At 43.0% G+C, this 26,418-nt stretch overlaps 1 protein-coding gene across 8 annotated transcripts in view; it reads left to right on the top strand.

Annotated features, from left to right (window-relative positions):
- BTRC (beta-transducin repeat containing E3 ubiquitin protein ligase) overlaps positions 1–26,418 on the top strand; it is a 173,166-nt gene that overhangs the window by 21,876 nt on the left and 124,872 nt on the right. For 5 of the 8 annotated variants that reach the window (XR_010794079.1, XM_066619690.1, XM_066619682.1 and 2 more), the window contains exon 2: positions 6,915–6,983. The exons of the other annotated variants lie outside the window; for them this stretch is intronic. Coding sequence is in view for 4 of the 5 variants with exons in the window: in XM_066619690.1 (XP_066475787.1) it covers positions 6,915–6,983 (69 nt within the window). In the remaining variant the exon portion in view is untranslated. The remainder of the gene's footprint in view (positions 1–6,914; positions 6,984–26,418) is intronic. 8 annotated transcript variants of the gene reach the window in all.

The raw sequence follows: 26,418 nt of genomic DNA on the forward strand, positions 1-26,418 counted from the left end.
TCCAGTGGGAAAAACCATTTTAATTTATGTGTTTTCAATGTACGCACCATTCTCCAGGAATGTAATCTCTGTGGAAATTGGAGCAGCCTGCAATGTCTATTGTCTTCTCTCTGGTGGTGTTTCCCTACTATTGTTCATACTTTTTATTTGTACACACACTTTGGTGGGGAGTTAGATTTTCTTTGGAGTTATTTGTTACATTATTTGCCTTTGAAGGTAGTTTTAGCTGTTCTGCACTTCTCCATCTTCATCTGATTCCTACCCTTTGACCTGCCTAGGAAAGACCTTCCTAAAGAGTTTCTGGGCCATTGCTATGATTAAAAAGCACTAGGACACTGTAGCCTTTCATAAGCTAGAGTGTCTCTAAACCAGTAGACTGAGGTAACGTGAGGCACTTGCTGTGTGTGAAACTTGGGAACCCATTCTCATCTTTTCAAAGACATGGGTATATTCTCCAGCGGTCAGACCCCTGTGTATTTAAGGATACAGGCAAATAGGATGTGAGAATACCCCCCTCCCCCAAGATCCTGTGAGAGAGGATTAGAACCCAGTTTTACCCAACTTTCCAGCACCAATGCAGCTGTAATGCAGCCTCTCGGTAAGGCAGCAGTTTGAGCCACTCAGGGAGAGTTTGAGCCACTCTTAAGTCCTTGTGGGGGCGGGGAGGGAGGCATTGGGGGCAAGGGGAAGGCAACTAGGTGATCCCCAGGATTCCATTTCTCAGGGGGCTGCAGGGGCTTGGCTGTACTTACCAGAGCCTCCTACAGCTTCCTGGGGGTGCGGGGAGCCCTGTGCAACTGTCTGCAGGGCTCCCTGAAGCTTTAGAAGTAAACATGGAACAATTGCACCCCACCTCCACTCCACTTTCACTTCTGGTAAGTTCTCTGGTAAGTGCAGCCAAGCCCCTGCAGCCCCCTGAGCGACGCAATCCTGGGGATCGCATCTCTGCCTCCTCCCTGCCCCAGCCCCTTAAGGAGGTAGAGGCCAGGGCCCTCAGGCTGGGGCATTGTGACGCCCCAGTTTGAAAAACCCTGCAGTAAGGGAACAGATGTTCCTATACCTTGGCAAGGCCTCCGTAACTGCCTCCAGATCACAGGATGCAGTGCATGCTCCATGGGTACGGCTGCATTGGCACTAGAGAATTGGATAGGTTTGGGCCCTCAGACTGCAATCCTATCCATACTTACCTGGGAGTAAGCCCCATTGACTATAATGGGAGTTACTTCTGAGTAGACATGTATAGGATTGCGTTCATAGTGTAGTACAGCCTTGCAGATAAGTCTGTAGATGTTACTAGCTCACCTGCCACGTTGATAGTCATTTGCAGCACATCACTGACATAAATTGAGACCCAGATCCATTCAAGTTTAGAAATGCTTTTGTCTGGACACCAGAGGCTGATTCTTATGTGCCACGTTGAAGGCAATTGGGTGCTGTCAAGTTGGAAATGATTGTAGTTATCGCATTGCGCGTAGGTGTATTCAGACTTTTTGCAGAAGCAAACACGTGAGTTTTACAAACCACTGTGAGAAGCGACCTCCAAGTGCCCCCAGTTACCACTTGGCTACTGTGACAGTTTAAAGGAATGAAGATGTTGCCTCTGCTTTGCGAATTGGGAAAAGAAGATATAAAAAGGTACTGATATTTCCACAGAGCTACCCAGTAAATTAATGGCGGAAACACTATTGTATTTGCTTTCCCAGCACTCTTGTGTTCCTTTAACTATGTTTTGGTTAATTTTACAATTGGCTACCCACCTGTTATAATACATTTTATCATTAAACAAAATTAATTTTAAAAATGGTCTGAAGCTGTCTGCTTTTAATGGGTTCTGAGTTTCTTTAGTCCTATAATCTGCCTCATGAGGCTTGTCTGTCTTCTAGGAAGTACAGCATTGCATCATTAAAATATCACCCCCTGCTGAGAGAAACATCAGTCCTATTCACTAAATGGAAATGCTGAAGCAGTGACAAGTGTTTCTAAAAACTGTATTAAAAATTCATTTATTCTTAGCTAAGCATTTAGCTAAGAATAAATGAATTTACCAAATAGGGGGATTATAATAAATTACAGCGCTCTTGTTGTTAAGAAATACGTCTGTCCAAAGGCCTACATAAAAATAATAAATATTCTACCATCCCAGCAGTTGTTCTGTGGTACCAAAAGGGAGCTGTAGTTTTGATTTCGATTGTTTCAGAATTGAATGGCTTGAAGCAGGGGAGGCTGGGTGGGAATAGGCTTATATCCTTCAAGAATTATGTGCTCAAGCTCGCATTGCCGAGCTAACTTGGCATTGTTCACCTAAAGCAGGATGTTTTTCATAATCCGTAGCCCCCTGACTCTCATGTGGAAGGAATAACACTTGAGGGTTAATGCCAGCCCCATTTGTTGTTCTGTGTCCCATGCCAGTTTTGGCCCATAATTTTCCCAGCTGGCTTTATTTATCCTTTCATATGAGAGTGGCAAGGCAGATATTTAAGAACCTTTCTTGCACAGAAAGCCCTAGCCTTGCTTGCTACTTAATTAGCACTTGTTTATGACACAGCCTCTGATTTGATTTTTAAAACAAATTGCACAGTAAAGAAGCTGATATTTAAACTGTATGGTAACCACGGCTCCAGCTGTGATTCAAATATTGTAAGCCTTCAGGGGTTGTGTTAGGCTTAGAAAATAGGAACTGAGGCCTGTAATTTAATGTCTGTCTTTTAAAGGCTGCATTTCTTTGCTTTCTTTTTTTAGGGGGAGGGGAAAAAAAGCATTCTATAGAATTTAAAATATTGACTCATTCTGAGAAAACAGCCTTTTCAGACCTCACTAGAGACTACTCTGATCCATTAAGTTAAAAATGGAAGAAGGGGTAAAGGAAGGTAATAAAACAAAAAGTCAGTTAAAGATTGCAGGGAAAATGGCCAGTATGAAAGAGCTAATGGCTTTAGTACATTGCAGGAAGGAGACTGTTGAAAAGGCAGTTCTAGAAGATGTGGGTTTCATACAACATGAAATGTTTGGGTTGCAGTGCATTGTGAAATTGGAATTTGACAAGTGTTAGGCTGGGTAATACACTGAGTGATGGGGAGAGGTTTCCCATGAGATCATACTTGTATGGAATGCTTGAACCTAGGTTTTAATCTACCACCATGTATCTGCTGTTGCTTCTGTAAGGTGATGTATATGGCATATCAAACATTCATGGTTTGGTTTATTCAAATCTATAATCAATGGATATTGTTCGGGCACTTGTAGTTTGGACCAGCGCCTTGGCTTGTAAAGGACAATTGGTGAGCAATAGGTACTTTTCGTCAAAGTGTCTCCTTTGAAGTGGTTACTTAGGACTCCAGACTGGGGATTCATTTTCTTCCTCTTGAATGCAGAAGGGGTGGGAAGAGTGCAGAAGCCTGAGGCTTGTTCAGCGGTAACCTGTGGTTTAGATCAGGGATGTCAAGCATAAGGCATACAGTGCATATGTGGCCCCCAGAAGCTCTTTATCTGGCTTCCGATATAATTGGGCTGTCCCAGAGCTACCTTTTCAGCATCACCACTTCCCCCCAGACATCACTTTGCAAAGCACTTCTCAGCTGCTGAACTGCACAGTGAAGCCTCAGCAGAAGCAGCATTGCTGTAAAAGTGGCCATGCTCTCCCTTGTCTTGAAAAAATGATCAAGATTTGCATAGATCTTCTCTTCTGCCATTTGCAGCTGATAAGTTCCTACTTGAACAAAATGCTTATTCCTGGCTGCTATCTGCTTAATGACATCACTTCCTGCTTAACGATATCTGGCCTTCAGCAGGCATCATAAATGCTATATAAAGCGGGTTTGACACTCCTGGTTTAGAAAATCCTATCAGCTGAGCCAGTCTCTTAAAGAAATTATGAAACTTTTCTTGTCTAATGTTTAAAGTGCAAAGTTTTTCAGATTCAGTTATTTAGGGGTTAAAATGTTCAGTTCAAACTATGAACCAGTTATTAAGTACCATATCAGTCTGTGGAAAGGTAGCCAGATTAAGAACTTTAAAAATAAAGAATACTGGTGAGGTTTGCTGTCCCTTTTGTCATAATTAAGGACTCTCATTTGGAGAAGCTGAAAAATGCAGGAAAAAGCCTTTAAAGCAAGACATCTCAGCCTCTCTGTCATAACAATTGCTTTTGATAACAGTTTTTTTTTGTTATGCTTTTCCTGTGAACTCTCAGTTTGCATACATTCGCCCAGTAATCTTTACAACAATCCTGTAAAGTAGGCAATGTAATCGTCTTCATATTAACAATGTGGGGATGAAGCAGAGAGTATAGCTTATCTGGCTCAGTTGAGATATGAAAGGAGGTGGGTGGGAAGTAGGGACTCAAAGCTCATTCTCTAAACCAGTGGTTTTCAAATTCAGCCTTCAGTGAACCCTTTCCAAATTAACCGGTCTGCTGTGTATTTTGTGGAATGTTCTGAGGCATATGAAAAAGCGCACAATTGGGTCACCCCTTTTGGGCCATGTTATTGCCCTTCATGAACTGAATGTGCACCCTAGAATGTAACTCTTGCCATCCTGTTGCCATACATTGCAGGGGAAGATGGTAGGCAAGCTGCCTTTCAGGGAAATTTATTGATCTTTAGTGGTCTTATCCTTGAGAATCCTTGATAGTCTTGTAAGAAATCCCAGAACACAGTTTGGAAATCACTGCTATAAACCACTGGTGTTTATGAGGGGTTGGAACCTCTCCCAAAAGACAATTCCCACATGCCAAGGATGTGTCATGTTGGTGCTCACTTTTATATGGAACTTTAGCTTATGCATGGCAAAAGAAAAGAGGCGTCTGTTTTTGCACAGAGTCCCTGCAAGTTTGTGAGCCGAGAGGCTGTCTCATCCCAACAGAGTTGGTTCCTCCTGCAACCATCAGAGGTCAGACTGTCATGATGAATTTACCAAAAGAAGGTGTCCCCGGTAGTGGTTTGGAGGTAGTGGTTTGGAGGTAGCAGATAACAGCCATCTTACTCTTGTGGTGTTATAAAGAGTAGACAACTGACTTTTTTCTTCTAAAGTTTATAATGATCTTTTTCTATAATATTGGAGTTTTACGCTTAATAAAGTGATGGACAAATTCACTGTTATCAAATCTGTGCAACTACTCAGACTCTCTTTCCATTCCAGTTAACTGTGCAGGTTACTGTGTACTCCAGGTACCCGGCAGGTGAACCAAGTCCTACCATACTACTGTACACTGAACTCTCAGTTTAATGGACTAATGGGGGAAGGGGTGTCTGTTAATGCTAAAAGTCCACTAAATCCAAATGCATTTCATTCAACAGAGGCATGCATGTGCAAAAAGTATATGTCTAATTTTTAATGGAGCAGATAACGTCTGTTTCCAAAGTCTGTTAAATTGAGATCTGTAAATCAGGAGTTCACTGTATACAGTATTATTATCTTGCTTCAATCAAGCTAAAGATGTTCTCTCTACCAGTGCTCTTGATCTTAAGTGAAAATCTTTGGGGGGGAAATTGCTACTGGATATGATTAGAAGGTGACTGGTTTGATGTACATTTGACCTTGAATACAAGCAGGCTCTGGATGGGAGATTTCCTGGTGACCTCAAGTATGTCTCCTTAGACAAGGGCTGTTATACAAATGTAGCAAAGAAACGGTAGAGCAGGGGTCTCCAAACTTTTTGGCCAGAGGGCCGCATCAAATGTCTGGCACAGTTTTGAGAGCTGAAAAAAAAAATTTAAATATAAAATTTATATAAATAAATTAGAGATGGAACTTAGGTGTGTGAATAAATGAATGAATGGGCTCATTCATTCAACCTCTCTGGCCCTTAGAATACCCTCCAGATGCAACTAGAGCACAGTTCCAGTCAAGTTCGGCAAAGTGGACCAGGCACTTTCAGGGGACAAGAGGCTGACCGCGGGTTGGATAGAGGCTCGCTGCGGGCAGCATCTGGCCCCTGGGCCGGGGTTTGGAGACCCCTGCGGTAGAGTGAAACAGGCAAAATGATGACTAGAAAGAGAAAGGGTCTTCAGGGTCTCACTCTGATTCTTATTATTCCTGTTTAGTGTGTAGCAACGTTGCAGAATTTTGTCATGTGTTTTTATTTTACTAAACTTGTTGTTTTTATCTGGCAGGTGTGCCCTTCACCTTATCTCTGCTTATGGTTCACCATATGCTGGATAATCATGGGTTGCATTCTTCTATCATTCTGGCCCCTAATAAGACCAAGCACAATATCCCCTTAGCATTCATTTTCCTTAACATCCATCTGTATTTTTTTAAGGCTTTGAGATCTGTGATTACGTTACATTGTTTAATTCTGTAGAGGTGGATAGCTATGCAGAATCCTGTGTGAGTTAGGCTAGATGCTCTTCATAACCCTTCCATGCCTACAGTTCAATTTTCCAGGACAGGGTGGTTCAGCACGTGGCCTACAGGCCACATGTGGCCCTTGAGACCCTTTTTGGTGGCTCTTGGAAGCCTCAGTACAACCACCACCTTCAGTAGCTACTGAAGTGGGAGTAGCTTGCCACGCCATTCTAACTTCTCCAGGAGAAGCCAAAATGGCACAGCAGGGAGATCAGAAAGCCCTGCTGCTCTCACTGCCATATCTGCTTCCTGCCGCTTGAGCCAGCTGAGTGATGTTGCCGGCTCAGAACCTGGAACTAATTGGTGATTACATCATCATGCCACAGCCAACTACTTCTGCGTCTGCTCACTCAGGGGTGATGCCAGCATTATGCAGCCCCCTGACTGTTAGAAGTTGGACTGCCCTGTTCTAGATATCTGGAGCGATAACGTATCTGTGGTGTCCCTGAGGCATGAATCCTTGTATGTATGGCTGAAAATGTGTGCAATGTTTTCTGTCACCTGGAAATTAGGCTAGGTTAGCCAGGTTCCAATATAAAAGGAAGTCTCTTGTGTCTATTTTCTCCTAGCCCAGAATACACATGCCTAAAGATGGATTTCAACTTACCTCTTCTGGATACCAAGCATGGCTAAAGCAGGTTGGATTGTATTACTGTTTCTCATCTCTTGTGAGGGACTGCACCACAAACGTGTGCTTGTTTCATTAGTAAATATACATAAAGTTCAACACTGTCATGGTGCTGTGTAACCTAATATTTCACCACCATCTCGCTCTCGCTCTCTTTCTCTCTTATGTGTATGTATATTTGTGTGTTGTATGTCTGCATGTTGTGTGCATCTCCTTTTTGCACTTCTCATGAGTAAAAGTTCAAACAAGGATCGTCAGAGAGGGAGAGTGGGACAATTTTTAGAAGGATCTGTAGCAACAACTCAAATTGCTGAATTAAAATTAGCCTTCAAATGTGAAGGTCTGTGGTAGTGGTAATAACGGGGAGGCCAGTGGGTTAATACACAAGAGGCTTGCATCTCGAGCCTAATTCAGATTTGATTGGGTAAAACAAGTGTGGACATTTGCTAGCATCCCATAACAATACTGCAGTTTGACACAATCTGACACTATTGGGAGTCCCTGCTCAGACGTGGTCTGGTGCTATATTACTTTGGTGATTATTAAAGGCCAAGCGTTAGATGTTTCGGCAGCCTGGCTCTAGCAATTGCTGTCAGCATCTCAAATCTAGTATAACAGTTCTCCCCAAAGAATCTTGTTTTAAACTTTGCATGTAGACACATGCACGTTCATGACTCATATGTATCTTTCTGGGATAATTCAGCATCCTTGGATATACAGAATTGCTGCACTGTAAGATCTTGGAAAGATTGTCTCATGGTATTGCGACGTGAAGGCCATGCAGATAAGTTGCACCCAGTTGGGGCACGCAGTTGTGAAGATGGACAGAATGAAAGTTATTTTGGTGCTCTTGAACCTAATGACACAAATGGATAAAGAACCCTTGGCTTGACTGGGAGGAAAGCTAATAAAATCAACTTTCTAGTTTAAAGTAGTGGGATAGAGAGTCATGCTTTTCAAGCTTTTTCAGATTCACTGAGCAATGTGTGTGCCCTGCTCTGCAAGCAGTAAAGTAGCCTAAGCATCTATTTATTTTCAGTGATGTTAAGAAAATATATTTTTTGAAGAAATCAATTAAAGGAATGTATGATTTCTTTCCCTAAGAATTTATTCTTGGAATCCTTATTATCTCTGTACTTTTCTCATTTAGAAAAAAATTGGCATTCAACCAGCAGAAGAAACGACATGTACAGTATATCTGACTGTATTAAATACAGGCGAACGCTGCTTAGTGATGTTCCAACAGGCAATGGACCGCACATGTGGCCCATCGCTGATCACTGTCCCCTTCCCCCTAAGCCTCTGGAGCTGAGGGGAGCTGTGCTCTCTCCACCTTGAGGGGCTTTTCTGAGCTCCACAGAGGTAGCACGCGTCTGGATGCTTCCTCTGTGAGGCTCAAAATTGCCTTTTTGACCAAAAACTTGCAACTTCTGATTTCCTTTCTTTAGCCTTATATGGCATTCTGAGGCCTAGGAAACCCCTGGAGGGCTTCACCAGGCCTCGGAATGCCTTATAAGGTGAAAAAGTCACTTCCAGTTTTCTTGGGAAACCAGAAGTTGTGATTTTTTGGCTTAAAAGGCCATTCTGAGCCTCGCAGAGGCTGTGCGCAGATGTACACGGCCTCTGCGGGGCTCAGAAAAGCCTCTGGAGGTTAGGGGAGGCTTAAAACAGACGTCATTTGACAGTGTCACTTGACGATGGGAGTGCAGGAACACATCCCTGTTGTTAAGTGATGCACACCTGTACAGTCTTATTGGGGGATGATTTTTCCAGTCAGCTACATAGTTACACCTTTAGGACTTGCAGAGGTATTTTGTATTGATTTTAAAATGAGGAGTAAATAGAGCTCAGGAGAAACTGCTTATTTCAGGAAAGTTTTTGGTAGTGTTAAACTTTCTCTGCTCTCTGGGTGATTTTCAACAATACCTGTGAAAATGTCCACTTGTTCTTTTTGTTATCTTCTCCTATGCTTATGGTTACTCTCCTCTCTTCGGTTGATTTAGTTTGCCCTAAATATCATTGGCAACATAGCATTGTGATGTCATCCTGTTTACAGTATGAACTCCAATTGGTAGGATCACTTGTAACTACAGGTGTTCCCCGTATTCGCAGGGACACGGTCCTACTGCTACTGTGGATACCCAAAACTCTGGATAGCCACAAATCTTATACTTACTGTTGCTCTGCACAAGCCCTCCAAAGTGCTTCCTCTTTGCTTGCTAGTGCTTGCTCTCCAAACTGCGTTAACAAACAGGCACAAAGAGGAAGCAGTTTGGAGGGCTGCAAATGCTGTCCCTCCAGAAGACAGACTGCACAGGAAGCAACAACAGAAGGGGAATGAAACAAAAACAGATGAGTCATGAGCATGATAGAGGGAATGATTGAAACATGGATAACTGAAACTGCAGAAACCAAGTCTCTGGATACGAGGGGGCTACTGTAATCTTGAAATAAGTTAGGAGCAGAAACTGAAAGGAAAAAAATTAGGGGGAATGATGGCAGCTAACGAGAGTATATTCACCCCTTTCACTCCTAATATTTTTTCCCCAGAAATATCGCTTCCTTGGACCAGTCACTATCTTACTTCCTCACTTCACAGAATTGTTGGGAGGACAAAAGGAGGGAAGGAACTATGTACACCACCCTAAGCTCCTTGGTGGAAGGATGGTATAAATATGGTATAATATGGAAGAGTGATATAAAAATATGGAAAATAAATTTATTCCCCCTCCAGTGTTTTGTTCAGATATTGAAGGGGAGATTTGATACAGCCCAAGAGGAAAGGAAAATTCTTGCAGCATTAAATGAGGTAATTCATAAACCTGTTAATGCATCATTTTTGTGGCTGTTAAGTATGAAAGCAGCGGTCATAGCAACTTTTACCACGAAAGTAGTGCTACATTCGATGTCAGATGTCCAGGTGTTAGATGTTCAGCCTGAAGCAAGGTATAAGTAAATAACTAAGGGCGCAATCCTAACCCCTTATGCCAGTGCTTTCCAGCACTGACATAAGGGCAATACAGCTCTGAGGTAAGGGAGCAAACATTCCCTTACTTTGAGGAGGCCTCCATGAGTAACACCCAACTGCAGGATTAACAGTATTTATATATCGCTTTTCAACAAAAAGTTCGCAAAGCGGTTTACAGAAAAAAATCAAATAACTAATGTGCTGTTGGAAGCAGCACATGTCCCACTGGCACCGCTGTGCCAGTGCTGGAAAGCACTGTCATAAGGGGTTAGGATTGTGCCCTAAACTACATACTACATACATAAGGTACATATCTTGCTACCTGTGAAAACCTCAACTTAAATGGAGATTTTAAAAAGTCTGATTTCATATAAGCCTCTTTGGGTAGTGTTTCAGCTGCAGAGTAAGCCAAATTTAAAATAATTTTAGATAGGTGCATGTGTTTGTCTTTATTTTTCAGTATAGAATTAATTAGCAATTCCATGTTGTCATTGACTGGTCCTTATAACTGCTGAAAATCCAAATTTGTATGCAGGCTTCAGTGTCAAGAACAGTCTCTTTCATGGAATTTCCCCTTTGTTTTGTGTGCTGTTTATGAGATGTCTGGCTTATACAGTACCTAACTTGTAAAATGCCCTAGTAAGAGAGTGGTCTTAAAGCAATTTGTATTACAAATGAGAGGGGGGGGGGATTTCTGCAAGACTGGACACATGCTATAAATATCAATAAAACTGATTATTTTATTTAAAAACTGAACGTGCTACAACTGCATAATTTTAGCTACTTGAATGGAAGATAAAAATTGAACAGAGCTTGTGTTGCCTACACTAATACTATTACCCTCTGCCCTTGAATATCAGGCTTTTACAGTCGCTGCTGTTGTATTGGAGTGAAGAATGTTCATGAGTTAAGAGAAGTGCATTGCAAATGCCCAGAAAGACACATTGGCTCCAAGAACAAGCTTTCAAATTATCTGTAAAGCTTCATAGTCTCTGTGTGTCTTATGAGCTCACCTTTTGGAGCGAGCTGGTCACTTGCATTTCTGTCTAGCTGTGATTTGCTGTAATCCCTTTCTTTCAAGTGGAATTATTGTTTCCCTTTAGCAAGTAACATCCTATCCCCTAGTTGCTAATAATTTACAACATTAAATATAATTTAAAAATTATATTTTTAGACAGCTTCCAGAGAAGGTAGTTTATGTTTGCACTTTATAACAAGCAACGCCACAAATGCATGCTTTCCCCCCTCATTTTTAAAGATCTGATCACAGGAGTTGAGCTCTGACATTGTAGACTCAGTTCAGATATCATATCAAACCATGGTGACCTATATGATTTTGTATGATGTCTGCTTTTGACACAAAGGGAGACTGTGAGCTGGAACAAGGACAAGCTAGGGAGGAGTGAGGCAGAAGCGCTTCATCAAACACTGCACTGTGTCTTTTTAAAAAATGTTCTGGACATAAGCACATGTCTATGTACACATGTCCAACAGTATCTTGGAATAAAATTATATGTGTAGCATCTTTAATGAACTTTGTATTATAAAGCACTTATTTAACTCCTGCTTGTAATATCCAAGGTAAAGGGTATACAGGCCTGAGTAGAGGGGAGCAGGGAGACAAAATCCCTGGGGCCTGGGCTTCCACAGGACCCAAGCCATGATCAAACAAACTATAAAAATAGATTTGGGTAGCTCAGCCTTGCACATGCAAGTTAAAACTGTCAATTAAAAACTTGGTTAAAAAATGAGGTAACATCTGGTTTGTGGGAAAATTTAAGAAGCGGGCCAAATTGGGCATCTTACTCTGGGCCCAGTACCAGCTCTCAGCGGCCCTGTTAGTACACCATTGTTGTTCCAGTTTAAAAAAATATGAAACTGAGATGTTGTACCTTGTCTGAGGCCACCCAGTAAGACTAAGGCTGTAGTTCTCAAACTCGCGGGGAGTTTGAGGACCGCAGTAAGTCCTTGTGGGGAAGAGGGGAGTCAGCGGGGCGGTGCAAAGGCAGCGACGTGATCCCCAGGATTGCGTCGCTAAGGGGACTGCAGGGACTAGCATGTACTCACCAATCCCTGCAGCAGCCTCCTGGGGGTGCCGGGAGCCATGCGCGAGTGTCTGCAGGACTCTCTGAAGCTTAAAAAGTGAAAGCGCAGCAATTGCGCCCTGGCTTCGCAAAACTGGAAGTGGAGCACGATCGCTGTGCTTTCACTTTTTAGGCTTCGGGGAACCCTGCAGATGCTCGCACACCCTGCATCCCCAGGAGACTGCTGCAGGGACTGGTGAGTACATGTCAGTCCCTGCAGCCCCCTGAGTGACGCAATCCTGGGGATCACGTCACTGCCTCCCCCTGCCCCCGCCCCTTAAGGTTAAAGAGGCCAGGGTCCTCTGGCTTTGGCATTGCGACTAGGGTTTAATTTTAATATTAAACTATAATTGTTATATTATAATATAATAAACTATTATAGTTATAGTTATATTATAAGAATACCGGGTCTTGCTCAACGACTGACTGACTGACCAGTTGCAAAAGTGTTTTGTCCTGGAATTTGATACTATTCTGTTAAGATCAACATTGTCAGGGGAAAATATTATGAGGTTGGATATTTACAGTATCAGTGCTATATATTTGAGCCGAGTCAGATGGAGAATGAAACAAAAATCCAGTAATGCATTGGAAACTGCATCCTCCTTGGAGGTCAGCTTTTCTCTAAAACTAGCCTTTTTTCCTTTAAGAAGTATTCTCTCTGTTTGTCAGGCTTTGCTCTACCATTACCCAGAGGGCTTTCCTAGTGTTTGTCTCGCTTGACTTTTAGAAGACAAATAAAAACTTTCTTATACCAGCAAATTTTCCTACGAACTATTGATTTTTTCCTTGTTGCAGTTGTCTTTGTGGTGGTGGCAGAATTATGTGGTGTTAAGGTGTGTGTTTTTGATTCTTTTTATAAGCTACTATGAACACAGAAGTAGGAGTGTACTTTTGCTCACACAGTTGGTCTTCCCTACCTTCTCAGTTCTGCCACAGCCCTTTTTAAAAAGTGAGTCATGGGCTGGTTGGATGATACTTTCCCTGCAGGAATGATGTTACATATTTAAAGATGAGCATTCTTATGGCATTTGCCCATCCCAACCTCTACTCTGAATTCATTTTCTCGATCACATGTGTAGGGGGCAATGCGTCCAAAGGGAGTGCATGAGAAGGGGCCAGGATATGAGCTTTCTGAACTTTGTGGGACTTGTTAGAGAATTAAAGATAATTTGAACTGGCCCCTTGAGGGTCAGGAAACCTGCATGGGATGTAGTGCATGAGGACTGTAACCTAAGGGGAGAATGAGCAGAAAATGGGGGCCCTTCCTTGAGCAGAATTGCTTTCTGTTAGCAGAATAAACTCTTTGAATCCCAGGTCATTTTCAAAAGCAGGATGTAAACTTTAAAATGAATAAAAAGTGCATCCTTTGTTGTCACATTACCTCCTGAATAACCACACTGGTAAATGGAGGCTAAAGTATATTCGGCATAGGCTAGGAATAGTATTTCATCCAAAGTGCTGTGCCCGCATTAACCCCCATAACATTCTTGTGTAAATAGGCAGTTAACAGCATTGGTCGCAAATAAATGTATAGAATTATAATAGGTGGAGATGAAGCAGACAGATAACTCAAAGGTTTGTGCTTCTTGCTAATGTAGCATTATTCCCTGCAGTACATGTCCTAGGACATTAAAATTAGTCTGGAATAAATGCCAAAAAGTTGTGTGAGGCTGCAAAATTAAGGGCAATTTATTTTGCCTTGGCTTTTTTTCCCCATTTGACATCCTTATTGCAGCACATACCCCTTACCTGAATGGATTAACCCTATGCTTTAGTCTTTGTCCTGTCTCAGTAGAATACTGGCTTCTTAAGAAATGCACTCCAAGAAGATTCACGAGTGGGGTGCTCCCTGCAGCAGTTTTGATCAGGAAAGTCAAGTTTCCGTAGTAAGTTGAAAGGGTGCACTACAAGAATACCTGAACTGACTATGTTTCTAACTCTCTGTCATCTTCAGGAACACACAATTCTCAGAACTGAACCCAAGTCTCCTGCTAGGCCTTAACCAAACCAGCAGTGATTTCTTTTTCTGCCACTTTTACCATTGCACCAGTTGAGACTGTAATCTCCTTGGGCAAAGACCCGTTTCTTCCTCTCCCCCCCCCTTTTTGATTGAAATTATGAAATGAAGTCTATTGATGGTACTATGTAGGTAACGTTAAATTATCACTTACAACAGATACCTTTTCCATGGTCTCAACGTGTCTTCTCATTATACCAATAATTGCTCTGGGCTTTTGTAGTCTCCTTAGCAAATTCATGATTAGGGAAGTTTTTTTAAAAAAAAAATCACTTGTGTGTATATAACTGGTAAGTTTGCGTTCATGCATATTCATTTTAAAATGTGATATTAATGCTTGGTTGTCTGACCTCTGATATGTGCTTTTATAATAATGCTTAGGTCTAAATAATCCCCTCCATGGCTTTATTGTTGTTGTTATGACTTTATTTGTTTTACATATTGTACATTTTTCTCTGATTTTTCTCTGTAAACCGATTTGTGAACTTTTTGTTGAAAAGCGGTATAATAATAATAATAATAATAATAATAATAATAATAATAATAATATAATGTGGTATTTTTAAGCTGCCTTGGCATTTGCGTTGGCATGGGAAAGGTGGGATAGAAATTTTTTAAACAGGTAAATAAGTTAATTGACAAGTTCCCTGGAATGGCTCTTGTGTAGCTCTCATATAAATATGACATTAGTGTTCATTGTGTAGCTTAAAATCAAAGGAAAAAATGGTTGTAGAGTATTAATACAGGGTTTGATCATTTGTGTTTTTAAACAGTATAGAGACTGTTTGTTTTCATATTATCCTGTGACTTATTATAATGTGACTAATTGTGTGCTCTTTGCAAAATTATTCCTCTGAGGATCTGAAACCCACCAGAGATTTGTAGGATCATCAGTGGATCACCACTGGCTGGAATTTATTGGAACCTGTTTCAGTCTCGCTTCAGGCCCATTTATGGATGGGCAGCCCAATCCTAAAGGCAGCACCGCCACTGAGGGCAGCAGAGCCAAAGCAGTTGCCACTGCATTCTGCGGTCCCACAGCAGCTGCTGGAGGTCTCCTTGGGGAAAGGAGATTTTTGTCCCCTTCCCCCAGGGAAAGCTCCAAGCCCTGCAATGGGGGCTTCTCAAGTTTGTGCCAACTATGGTGCCAGTGCAGACTTGAGTGACTCTGTGTCAGACCTTCCATGCTGGGCTCGTATCACTGGTGCTAAAGAGCTCAGGATTGGGCTCTGAGACTGCCATGGTCACATTGCTAGATGACCTTCACCCTTTGTTTTCCTGGATTTCTCAGCAATGTCTGTTGCTATCAGCCATAGTATCCTTCTGTGCCACCTTCTGTACCAAGATGAGAGACCAGACAGACACGATGCTACCTTGCTCTTCTATGCTAAGACATTGCTGCTCCATTCTGTGAGTTGTCTTGTGGAATGTTTATCTCCTGTGCTGCTTAATGTGGTTTAACATGTACATGAGACCCATCAAGAGTTCAAGTTTTATAATACTGATGATGCCCAACTTAATTTCTGTTTCTCTTTGGATCCTTTTGAGCCGGGATTCAGGAACGCTCTGTACCTGGCGTCAGTGATAGTTTGGATGAATAAATAAAATATAGCTTGATCTAGATTAGTGGTTCTCAAACTGGTGGGTCACAACCCACCAGTTCATGTAAAGGTTCCCCCCGTCCCTGGTGGAGGAAGGGGGGAGGCAGAGAAGCGACCCTCAGGATCGTGTCCCTATGGGGGGGCGAAGGGGGTTGCTTTTCACTTACATTTACAAAGGTAGGACTGCAGGAGGTGCGGGGAGCCCTGTGCAGCCCTGCGCAGCGCTCCCTGAGGCTCAGAGTGTTTGGTAAAAGCAGGTGCAAAGCACTTCCGTTTTGCAGGAGGTGCTTTGCACCTGCTTTTACCAAATGTTCCAGGCCTTGGGAAGCACTGTGGAGGGCTGCACAGGACTATCCGCATATCCTGCAGCCTGCTGCAGTCCTATCTATGTAAGTGAAAAGCACCCCCCTCACCCTTCCTTAGCGATGCTATCCTGGGGATCGCGTCATTGCCCCAGCCCCTCCCCCATGAAGACTTACTGAGAAAGTAAAGCTCACTCAAAGTTTGAGGAACGCTAATCTAAATGATACTATTAACCATGAATGGCTCTATTTACCTGGGGTAGAAGAATGGCTAGTTGTGGATATGGTAACATGAGAGATCCACAACCAGCAGACCTACTGGACCCCAGAGTTCCTGATACATTTTCAGCTGGCATCTGTGGCTATGTGTGCCTTTTACGAGCATTACCTGATTTACTAATTGTTTCTGCTCCTGGGGGACAGGACATGACCATTGTGATGCATACTTTAATAACTTCCAGATTAGACTACTGTATTGCACTCTGTATACTGCCACTGTTTAAAAGACAGTTCAGGAATGTCACCTGTGAAATCTGATTGCCTGGGTATTAACAAGCTAGAATGCAGACATAATATTGGTACTCAGAGCTACAGTGGCTTCAATAGTTTTCAGTACAATCTGGGGAGTTCTCAAGTTCTTACAGTCGTAAATAGACTATGTACAGGGCTCCAAAATTCATAGGTGGGTAAATCCTATTTTGAGTGAGGCGAGGCATGTGGAGGGAAAGTACAAAGCCTTTTCCAAGGTGATGCCCTCCTTGTGGAGTTTGTCACTATTTTTTGGAGACTGGTGACAATGCTTTTGTTTACATAAGGTTTTGTGATATAAGGTGGTGCAGGACAGTGGTGGTTATTGTCTGAAGTACTGGTTGTCTTTTGTTGTATTTTATTAAATGCATGCTACTTTGAGAGCAATCAGATTACCAAGGGATGTGGTAGAAGCTACATTCTTGAATTATCCAGTGTCTCTGAGACTCAGCTTGTTCCATAAGGGAATTAAGTGACCAAGTAGGTTTCATAGATTTGAGTACGAACATAACGTATGCTGCAGTGGAGCAAGGGTGAGTGACAATGAAATGGTTAAATAATGTCTTAGAATGAGGAGGTTTGGTTCTTGTTTTTGACTCTGACATTGGCTTGCTGGGTGACCTCCAGAAAAGCAATTAACCTTTGTCCTTCTATAAAGGGAAAGGCAGTTATAACAATAATATAGGCACCCTGTTGTTACCACAGAGACCAGTATAGAATTAAAAAAAGAAAGAATTGTTTGGTCAAATACTAGATAGGAATACTTTTTTTTTTTTACTCTGTTTAGCCTTGTTCATTTGAGTCCTGCAGTTGTTGTTCTCTGTGTTTTCTTCTCTGTTGCCACCGTTGTGCAATATTTGGGAGATTATGTTGTATTAAATGTTGAACCTGTGTTTTGAACCAAGCAGTAAGTTAAGAGAAGGATCCACCACAGCATCTCAAAGCCCAGTTGAGTATAGGCATGAGTGTTTAGGAATTACTGTAGCATAAAGGGGCAAAGTGATGGGGTGATTTCTCTGTAAAAGCACAAGGCAAAGTAAAACCTCTCAGATCAGGCAGACTCTCTTAGTAAAAGGGTTAAGAATAGCTGTTGAGCAACCTATTGATTAGTTCTATTCACAAACACTATCTGCACTCAGATGTCATATTTCTGATTCTACAAACTATAGGTTGATTCAGAATGAACCATGTTCTCGCATGCTTTTTTCTTGTACGCAACTTAACGAATAACTTCCCGGGATAATCAAACCATCATTTCTTGTTATGTCTGGACCTCTTCAAGTCATAGTTTGCCTTTATACCTGAACCAGTAAATTATTGTTTGGGCAGGCCTTCTGAACTAAGATTAGCAGACCATAGTTTGATCTCAGTTTGCAGTAGTGGTTTGGAGGGCTTGCTGTGACCATAGTTTGCTGGTTGCAATGTAAAGGAGAGCTATGGTCTGACGAAACCAGGAAGTCATTTCTTCGACTCCATGTGAGAAGAAGGGGAGAAGCACACAGCTCATTCCCAGTTCTCCAAAACACAGTTGGAAGGATGGTACAGCCCTTACCTTTTGCTTTCCTCCTGTAGATCCTATTAGCTTTGTATATTATATATTAGCATTGCAATTGCATGCCTATTGCTCTTCAAGTTTTTTTTAATGTGTTTAATTGTGGGTGTTACTTTTACAAATCCTAATTCTGTCTGAATTTAACATTTAAAAGACTGAAGAAATATTCCCCACTTCTAATACTTAACATTTATGTAGCACTTCTTGGAGTGTACAAAATACTTCACATGCTTTATCTTGATGTTGTTCTTATCTTAAAGGCTTGTTGTAAGTATTATGGTCTCGGTATTGCAATTGAAAAGAAGTGATTTGTGTAAGACCACAAAGAAGTGATTTGTGTAAGACCGTGGAGTGAGAACTCATGATAGAGGCAAGATTTAGTCCTGCTTTGCAGTTCAGTTTCTTAGCCACTATATAACACAAGCTGTCTAATTTTAGACACCATAGGTTAGGGGTGCTCACACTTTTTTGGCTCGAGAGCTACTTTGAAACCCAGCAAGGCCCGGAGATCTACCAGGGGGGAAGGAAGCATCTGACAGACACCCCCTTTGATGTATGGAGCCCCTGCTGGACCAGGTCAGAGGAGGCCCACCAAGTTCAGCTTCCTGTGCCCCACAGTGGCCCACCAGATGCTTCAGGAAGCACAAGGGAGGCCTCTCCTCTCTCCCCACCCCACATACTGGGGGCAGCCACAGGTCCCCCCAAGAGGCACATGCCCAGCCTTGCTGCACTATGGGGGGGAGGAGCTCCCCACTCCCCGCCCTCCCCAAACTCTTTGTGGCTGCGCCCCGAGACCAGCAGGGAGAGGGAGGCGTCGCAGGACCTCCTCGGAAGGGGCGGGGGCCTTCCCCGTTTCCATGGAAAGGGGCTGCGCGTGCAGGCGGCAGGCGGGGGAGACACTGCTCCCACCGGCCCTCCTCCTGCAGCGGCGGGAGGGCCAGGGGGGTCGTCTCACCTGTCATCCCCGGCCAAGAGCGGCAGCGGCCGCAGCACTTACCTCTGGGCTCCTACAGGGGCGGCTGGGCCGGGCATGGCTGGGCTGGGTTGGGCCGGACCTGACTGGAAGGGAAGGGGAGGGTCACTCGGGGCCTCCCGCGGCAACCACCATCAGAGTGACTCCATCTTGAACTCCCATTCCTCCCCCCTTCTGCTACGGAGCCCCAGGAAGCACCTCAGTCCAGTGCAGCCCAGCTCCCCCTCCCGCCGCCACCCACTTTAGCTCCTGCTCTTCCGGCATGCAGCGCCACGAAACTGATGAAACTGACTGGAGTCTAGTCAGTTTTGATGCTGCATGCCTGAAGAGCAGCTAAAGTGTCAGTTTCAGTGTCACTTTAGTGTCAGCTGAATATGTCAGTTTTGTCTAGTCACTAGACGAAACTGACATATTAACAGTTTGGAGAGACAGGGCTCTGCGATCTACTCATTTTGCCTCGCGAGCTACCAGTAGATCGCGATCCACCTTTTGAGCACCCCTGCCATAGGTGATCAGGCCCCTGGAATTTTTTTTCTAGACCAGTTTGTTGTATAAGATTTCTTTTCTTAATAGTAGTATCAGCTCTAACATTTTGTGCTCTCTTCAGATTTAAAGTGCATCAAAATAGGAGAATCAGAAGCAACTTGTCCTATCAACCACTAAGGCAGAAGTCCCTAAACTGAGGTGTTGTGACACCCCAGCCAGGGAAGCTCTGTCACTGTCCCATTGAGGCAGCAACGCTATTGCCGTGATCACACTGCTGGTGGGGGGGGGGGAAGGGTTTTTTAAAAAACTTACCTGGGGGTCACTATGGCTCTATGGAGGATTCAGGGAGCCTGTGACCCCCTCTGCAATCCTTCCCACACCTCCAAAGTGTTGTAAAAAGGAAAGAAACCTACTTCCAGTTTCACGACAACAACTGGTAGTGGATTTTCCCCATTTTTACAGCACTTTGGAGGTGCAGGGAGGCCTGCAGAAGGGACCGCAGGCGGCTCAGACCCTCTGGAGAGCCATAGAGACCGCCAGGTAAGTTTTTAAAAACCCCTCTCCCCTGGCTGATTGCCTTACTGTCTTTGCCCCTCCTCCACAAGCACCTACCCCAGCTCCCAAACTTCCAGAAAGTTTGACATCTTCTGCCCTAATGGCATGATTCTGGTGATGTGGAAAAAAAATCTTTCAAATTCCACATTTGCATTCAAACTAACTATTTATTATCAGTAATAAATGATTTGTGTGTTTGCTTATAAAGCAGGATGACTCATTTTGCCATTCATGAAAACCTGCCTCCACTGTGAGTTCATCTTCCTGTTCTGGGGTGGTAATTTTAGCATTGCTGACTTAATTTCAGGATAGCTTTTTAACGGTAATATCTTGGTCAAGTTTTAAAATTCTTTCATATATAGATGACTTCATCAACCTATCACTTTGTTTCCTTGTTATAGTATTTTTAAGGAGCAGGTTTAAAAATGCAGTTTTCTGCACACACTGTGGCTGAAATTCCACTCTCTGGGGAATTGTGGTTGCCATCCATTCTGCAGTTGTGCACATTTGTCAATGGCAACTGCAAGCTAGATTACAATGCACAGTTATAAAATAAAGCACTCCTGAAAGTTAGGGAATTTTTTTCTCTATAGTTGTGGAGTTTTTGCTCCTTCCCTATGAACTGTAGCAAACGGGATATGACTCAGGCCTCAATACAATTTACTAAATACGTTTTTGAAACTGCTGTTACACAACAAACGTGGAAGGAGCCAAAATTATGTGTTAATCATTTCATCTTCTGAGGGCCCAATCCTAACCACATTTTCAGAACTGGTGCAGCCCCTTGGTAAGGGAACAAACATTCCCTTACCTTGAGAAGGCCTCCATGACTGCCATCCCACTGCAGGACGCAGCACGTGCCCCACTGGCACAGCTGCATCAGTATGGGAAGTTGGATAGGACTGGGCCTTGAGATTTACTGGGTATTTAATTTTGTCTGTCCTGATAAAGTCCTGTCATGGCTAGCTGTGAAATAAAATAAGAAGTAAGAATTGATGATCAAGTTAGAGTATTATTGAAATTTGCCTGAGCCACTTGGTCTCTGAATTAACTTCATCAGTATTCTTTGTTATAGGAAAGTGAACAGTATGGTGGCAAAATAAATGTTGGGTGGCAAAATTTTATTTGGGTCAGTCAGTTGGAAAGACCATGGGGGGGGGGGGGGTTCTTTAGTGCTACCTGCTAAAGAGAGTTGAATGAACAATGCTGTTAACTTCATTTTACATGTACTTGGGGTTCAAAATAAACTGTATTTAATTGGGAGAAATGGTCTTGCATGCCACCATGGTGACTGAAAGAATCCTTTGCTCAGGAATTCAGTCATGGCAAAAAAGGAAATGAAGATGTGTGAAGGATGCTACCTGCCATATTTATACCACTGTGTTTGCAACTGAAATGCATTGTAAATTTTTTTTCCAGTTAGGCTCCTTTACTTCAGAAAGTCAGGTATGAGGGGTAAGTCTTCAGACAAGTAAATGGAAGAGAGATTTACGCTTCAGCACGAGGGAGACTCTGAAAAATTGTATTTCTTTAAAGAAGAGTTTTAGAAGGATGAGAAGGAGTTGGAAGAATAATGTGGTATATTGCACTAAAGGAAGATACAAAAATGAAGAGGGTACACAGAGAATGCATTTTACAATAAACCAAGCAGACAGCTCTTTCATACGTTCTGTTGAATGAAGCAATCATTCTTGGAGTTTTTGTGGCATTGTGGGCTACTGTTCTGGTTTGCTTGTTCCTTGGAGACATCTGGTTTGATACATTTAGCCACCATTTGAAAAGTTACTTGAAATGCTTTTAAATTAAAATTCTGCTCCTTCACTCTAATATATCAATCAAATGAAATTGAAGAAGAGGCACATGAGATTCAGTTCTCAAATACAACCATTTCTGGACTGTATCGCTTCAGAGTGGAGAAATTGGAAGATTGAATATTATAGGAAAAGAAAAATTCCCTGCATGTAGAAAAGTAGAACAAACCATCAGAGAAAAGAGCTCTTGCCTGGATTAGTGGTTCTCAAGCTGGTGGGTCATGACCCACCAGTTTGTGTAATGTTTCCCCTGCCCCTTTAAGGGGCAGGGCAAGAGGAGAGGCAAGGAAGCTATCCCCAGGATTGTGTCCCTAAGGTGGGCAAAGGGGGGTGCTTGCACTTATTTGATCTCAGTGAGGGCTGCAGGAGGTGTGGGCAGCCCAGTGCAGCCCTTTGCAGAGATCCCCAAGGCTTGGTATCTTGAAACGGAGTGATCACAAAGCACTTCCTGTTTGTAGGAGGGGCATTGCAATCACTTTGCAATCACACTGCAATTCCAAGCGTCAGGGAGCCTTGAGTGAGGGCTGCGCTGGGCTCCCCACCCTCCTCCAGCAGCTCTCACCCAGTTCAAGTAAGTGCAAGCAGGTCTTCTTGCCCCCCATTAGGGATGTGAGTCTGGGGATCGCTTCCCTGCCCTTACCCCTCCTCCACAAAGACTTACTGAGGGAGTAAAGCTCCCTCAAAGTTTAAGAACCACTGGCCTAGACGATTCTCTGGCATTTTAATCTTCTGTTTCCCGGAATCTTTTTATTTGTATTTATCGTATATATAAAATCATGTGAGGCCACCCCTAACTCTCTTTCTGAATGACACAACCCAGAAACCAGTTTGCCACCACTCCTGCCATTTAAAAAAAAATTCAACTTTACTTTCTCCAAGTCCACTTTGAGGACTAGGTCTTGCTCAAACAATTAATATGCTCCAGACAAGGACCAGCTATGTGTTATGTAAAAGCTGCTGCCTCACTCCAGAAATGGTTGTTTGTAGAAAAAATACATGCATTCCTTGCATATGTTGTTGTGAAGAATATTTATATACCTCTTTCTCAACAAAATATAGTTCACAGAACAGTTTACATAACTCCCCCCCCCAAAAGAAAAAAATCAGTAAATGGTTTCCTGTCCCGAAGGGGCTCTCAGTCTACAAAGAAGGGCAGAAAAGATGCCAGCAACATTCACTTGAAAATGGGGTGAAGAGGGATGGTTGTTCTCCTCCTGCTAATTATAAGAGGACACCATTTAAAAAGGTGCTTTTGGTTAGTAGGGGTTCCCTCCCAAAGTGGTGGCGTATCTATGATTCAGTAGGGTGCCCTACTGTGTTGGTGTGAGTTCTTGTGCACAGGGAATAGGGTACTGAAAGGGAAACTCCATTTTCTTTCTTTGTAGTTGTGCTTGTTGACTTTGTGCATGTCTTCGCACCCACCCCCAGCCCATGTCGGGTTTTGTTTCCTAGTGCTGGTGCTTGTTTGGAGTCCCAAATGATGCAGAAAAGGACTAAAGCATTAATTGTGTCAGATTTCAGGATTGGAGAACTTTTGAGGGGTTGAGGACAAGGAGAACACCACCTTTGTGGTGCCAGTGACAACTTTCTTGTACTCACTGCTGTTTCCATTGTTTTGATCACAAAATATTTGTAACTGACCTGGGTTTGAAGAGAAGATTTTGTCAGTCTGTTAAACAATGTGCCAAGATTCTTGTTGTGGAGCAGTCAGTGCAGCAGTGAGTTGCAGAGTATTTGAGCTCCACTGGTTGACCAGTAGATTTGAGCAGAGCAAGCCTGCTGAGAGTTCTTAGCACTCAGGCAGGAAATGGAGGTGTCCTGTTGGGTCACTCTTCTGATTTACACGCATAGTGTTTGTATTGCAACACCTGAGGCCTTTTGTTTGACTTGTCTGAAAAAAACTTATTCACCACCAACAGCAATGTAAAGCTTCTGCTTTCTTTGGTAGGTAAGAAAAGGCATGACATTTTCCATCAGTATATGCTCTTAAGACAATAAATGCTGTTTTCTTGAATGGGGTGGGGGAAAGCAATAGCAACAAGATAGAGATAAATATAAATTTAGTAGCCATTAATTATTTGATCTTTCTCTGTAACCCGCTTTGTGATCTTTTTTGTTGAAAAATGGTATATAAGTACTGTTAAGATTTATATTTATCTCTAAATTATTATTATTGTTGCACACATGACAAATTCTAATGGCTACAGTTGGACTTTGGTATCCATGGGGGTTCTGTTCCTGGACACGCACACACCCACCCTAAAACCCGCAGATAAGCAAATCTGCAGGTCAGGTTCATAGGACCTCCGGATGCTGTTGCCATCTAGAGGTGTTCTGAGGCCTGCAGAGGCCACATGCCTTGTAAAAACTGGAAGTGCCTTTCTGGCACATCCGAAGGTCTTTCTGAGGCCTCTCAGAGGCCTCTGCAGGCCTCAGAAAGGCTTCTGGACATGACTGGAGAACCCCTCCAGTCATGTCTGGGAGCTCACGGTGAGTTGAATCCATGGGTCCCAAATCTGTGGATAAAAAGGTTGAACCTGTACATGAAATTTGATAATATGAATTCATTTACTTCCTCCTTATCAGTAATATCTTGAATCATGGCTTTTCAACCTTTTGCAAGTACAGGGGGGCCTCGTATCCACGGATTGGGTCTGCGGACCCCCCCACTTGTGCTCCCTCTGGAGGTGAGGGGAGCTCTACTCCCCTTGCTTGTGGAGAGTCATCTAAGCCCAGCAGAGTCTGCAGAAATCCACCTGCAGCTTCTGCCAGGCTCAGATTGAGCCCGACAGCTAAAAAAATGCAACTATGGTTTTCTCTGTAAAACGAAAGTGACATTTTTCATGTCTTAAGACATTTAAAATGTCACTTCAGGTTTCACAAGTTGCGTTTTTTTACCTATTTGGCTCAATCTGAGACTGGCAGAGTCCTCAGGCAGATGTCTCTGGTGTCTGCTGGGCTCAGAGAACCCTCTGGAGGCAAGGGGAGCAGAGCTCCCCTCAGTTCCGGAGGGTGGAGGGGAAGCATTTGCCCGTATCTGCAGTTTCACATAAACACAGGGAGTTCCGGAACAGAATCCTCACAGATATGGGGGCACCCCTGTACCACTTTTATAAATGCCGTACTACTGTCAGTACTTGTAGTGCCAGACATGGCTACTGTGCACAGAAGTGGACAGCATTCCCTGCAACAAAGAAACAAGATTTTGGTTCTTGCTGCCTTTCTGTCTTCCACTCGGTACTCTCCTTACCTTACCTTACCTTCTCCTTACCTTACCTCTTGAAGGACTTGGTTACTTCACATCCTCACTTTGCCATGTGTGCACTACCAGTGGTACTGCCATAGAACAATGTTGCGTAATCTGGGTACAGGTGCAAATCTATGTCATGATTGACTTCTAGGCATTTGTGTAACTGTTTTCAAGTGCTGACTGACCTATATAACATAAGTTGTAGTAGTAGTAGTAATAATAATAATAATAATAATAATAATACATGTATTTATATACCTCCTTTCTTGGTTGTCAGATTTCTCCTCAGACTTTATTCAAGGCGGTTTACATGGGCAGGCTGTTCTAAATCCCCGTAGGGATTTTTACAATCGAAGAAAGGTTCTATCTTTCAAGAACCACAACATTTTAGATGGATCTTTTTGATCTGGTAACACATTCTGGCCTCCAGTTTCCTCCCATGCAAGCTGACAAGCAGCTCCTTCATCTCTCACATGGAGGGCAGCCAAGACACTTCTTTGCTCACACCAAAGAGCAGGTGGAATAACTCAGCTCAGCTTGTCAGCTGCTTCAAGGTCTCACCATTCACAGTGCTGGTGGCCTCGAACTGGCGACCTGCGGATGTTATCTTCAGGCAAACGGAGGCTCTACCCTCTAGACCAGACCTCCTGCCCTATAATTGTAGAGTGTAGGGTTGTATAGTTGTAGGGTGTCCTATAATGCGGGCAAGATTCAGCTTGCTGAAAGCGTTCTTCAGACTTGTAGTTTTTACATCTATAGGTAAAATGTTTTGTTCATTCACATATTGCATGCAGGCAACAAACTGGTATTGTATAGTTATGTATGTTCTGTGGAACCATTGGCCGCAGCTCCTTGTTGCATGTACATGTAGTAGAAAACAGACGTTCACAGTTGCATCATATGTAAGGCAAGCCTAGGGATAAAAACATGAAGACTTTCTAGCCAAGTTTATATTCTGAATCTGGATTTAGTCATGGCAGAAATCATAGCATTTTAGTATAAGAAAGAACTGAAATGGGCATCAGCTCCATTCCCCTCATACGACTCATAAGACAGGACCCATCACACATCAGAATCTCATCAGCTACCTCTTTTAATTCAGGCCAAAGTAAGGAGACTGCAGAGCAGTTATCACTTTTATGAGCAATACAAAGCTTCTGTTTTGATTGAATGTTAAGATGCCTTGCATCTTAGAAGAGACAAAACCTGCATCCGCTATTGAGAAAAAGATGTTGACAGTAGACAAGAACAGAGAAGGTGCACAGATAGGGTGATGACATGACATTCAGGTGTATATAACATTTTTTTAATTGGC

This window comes from Tiliqua scincoides, chromosome 3 (assembly GCF_035046505.1).
Source record: "Tiliqua scincoides isolate rTilSci1 chromosome 3, rTilSci1.hap2, whole genome shotgun sequence".
Taxonomy (NCBI): domain Eukaryota; kingdom Metazoa; phylum Chordata; class Lepidosauria; order Squamata; family Scincidae; genus Tiliqua; species Tiliqua scincoides.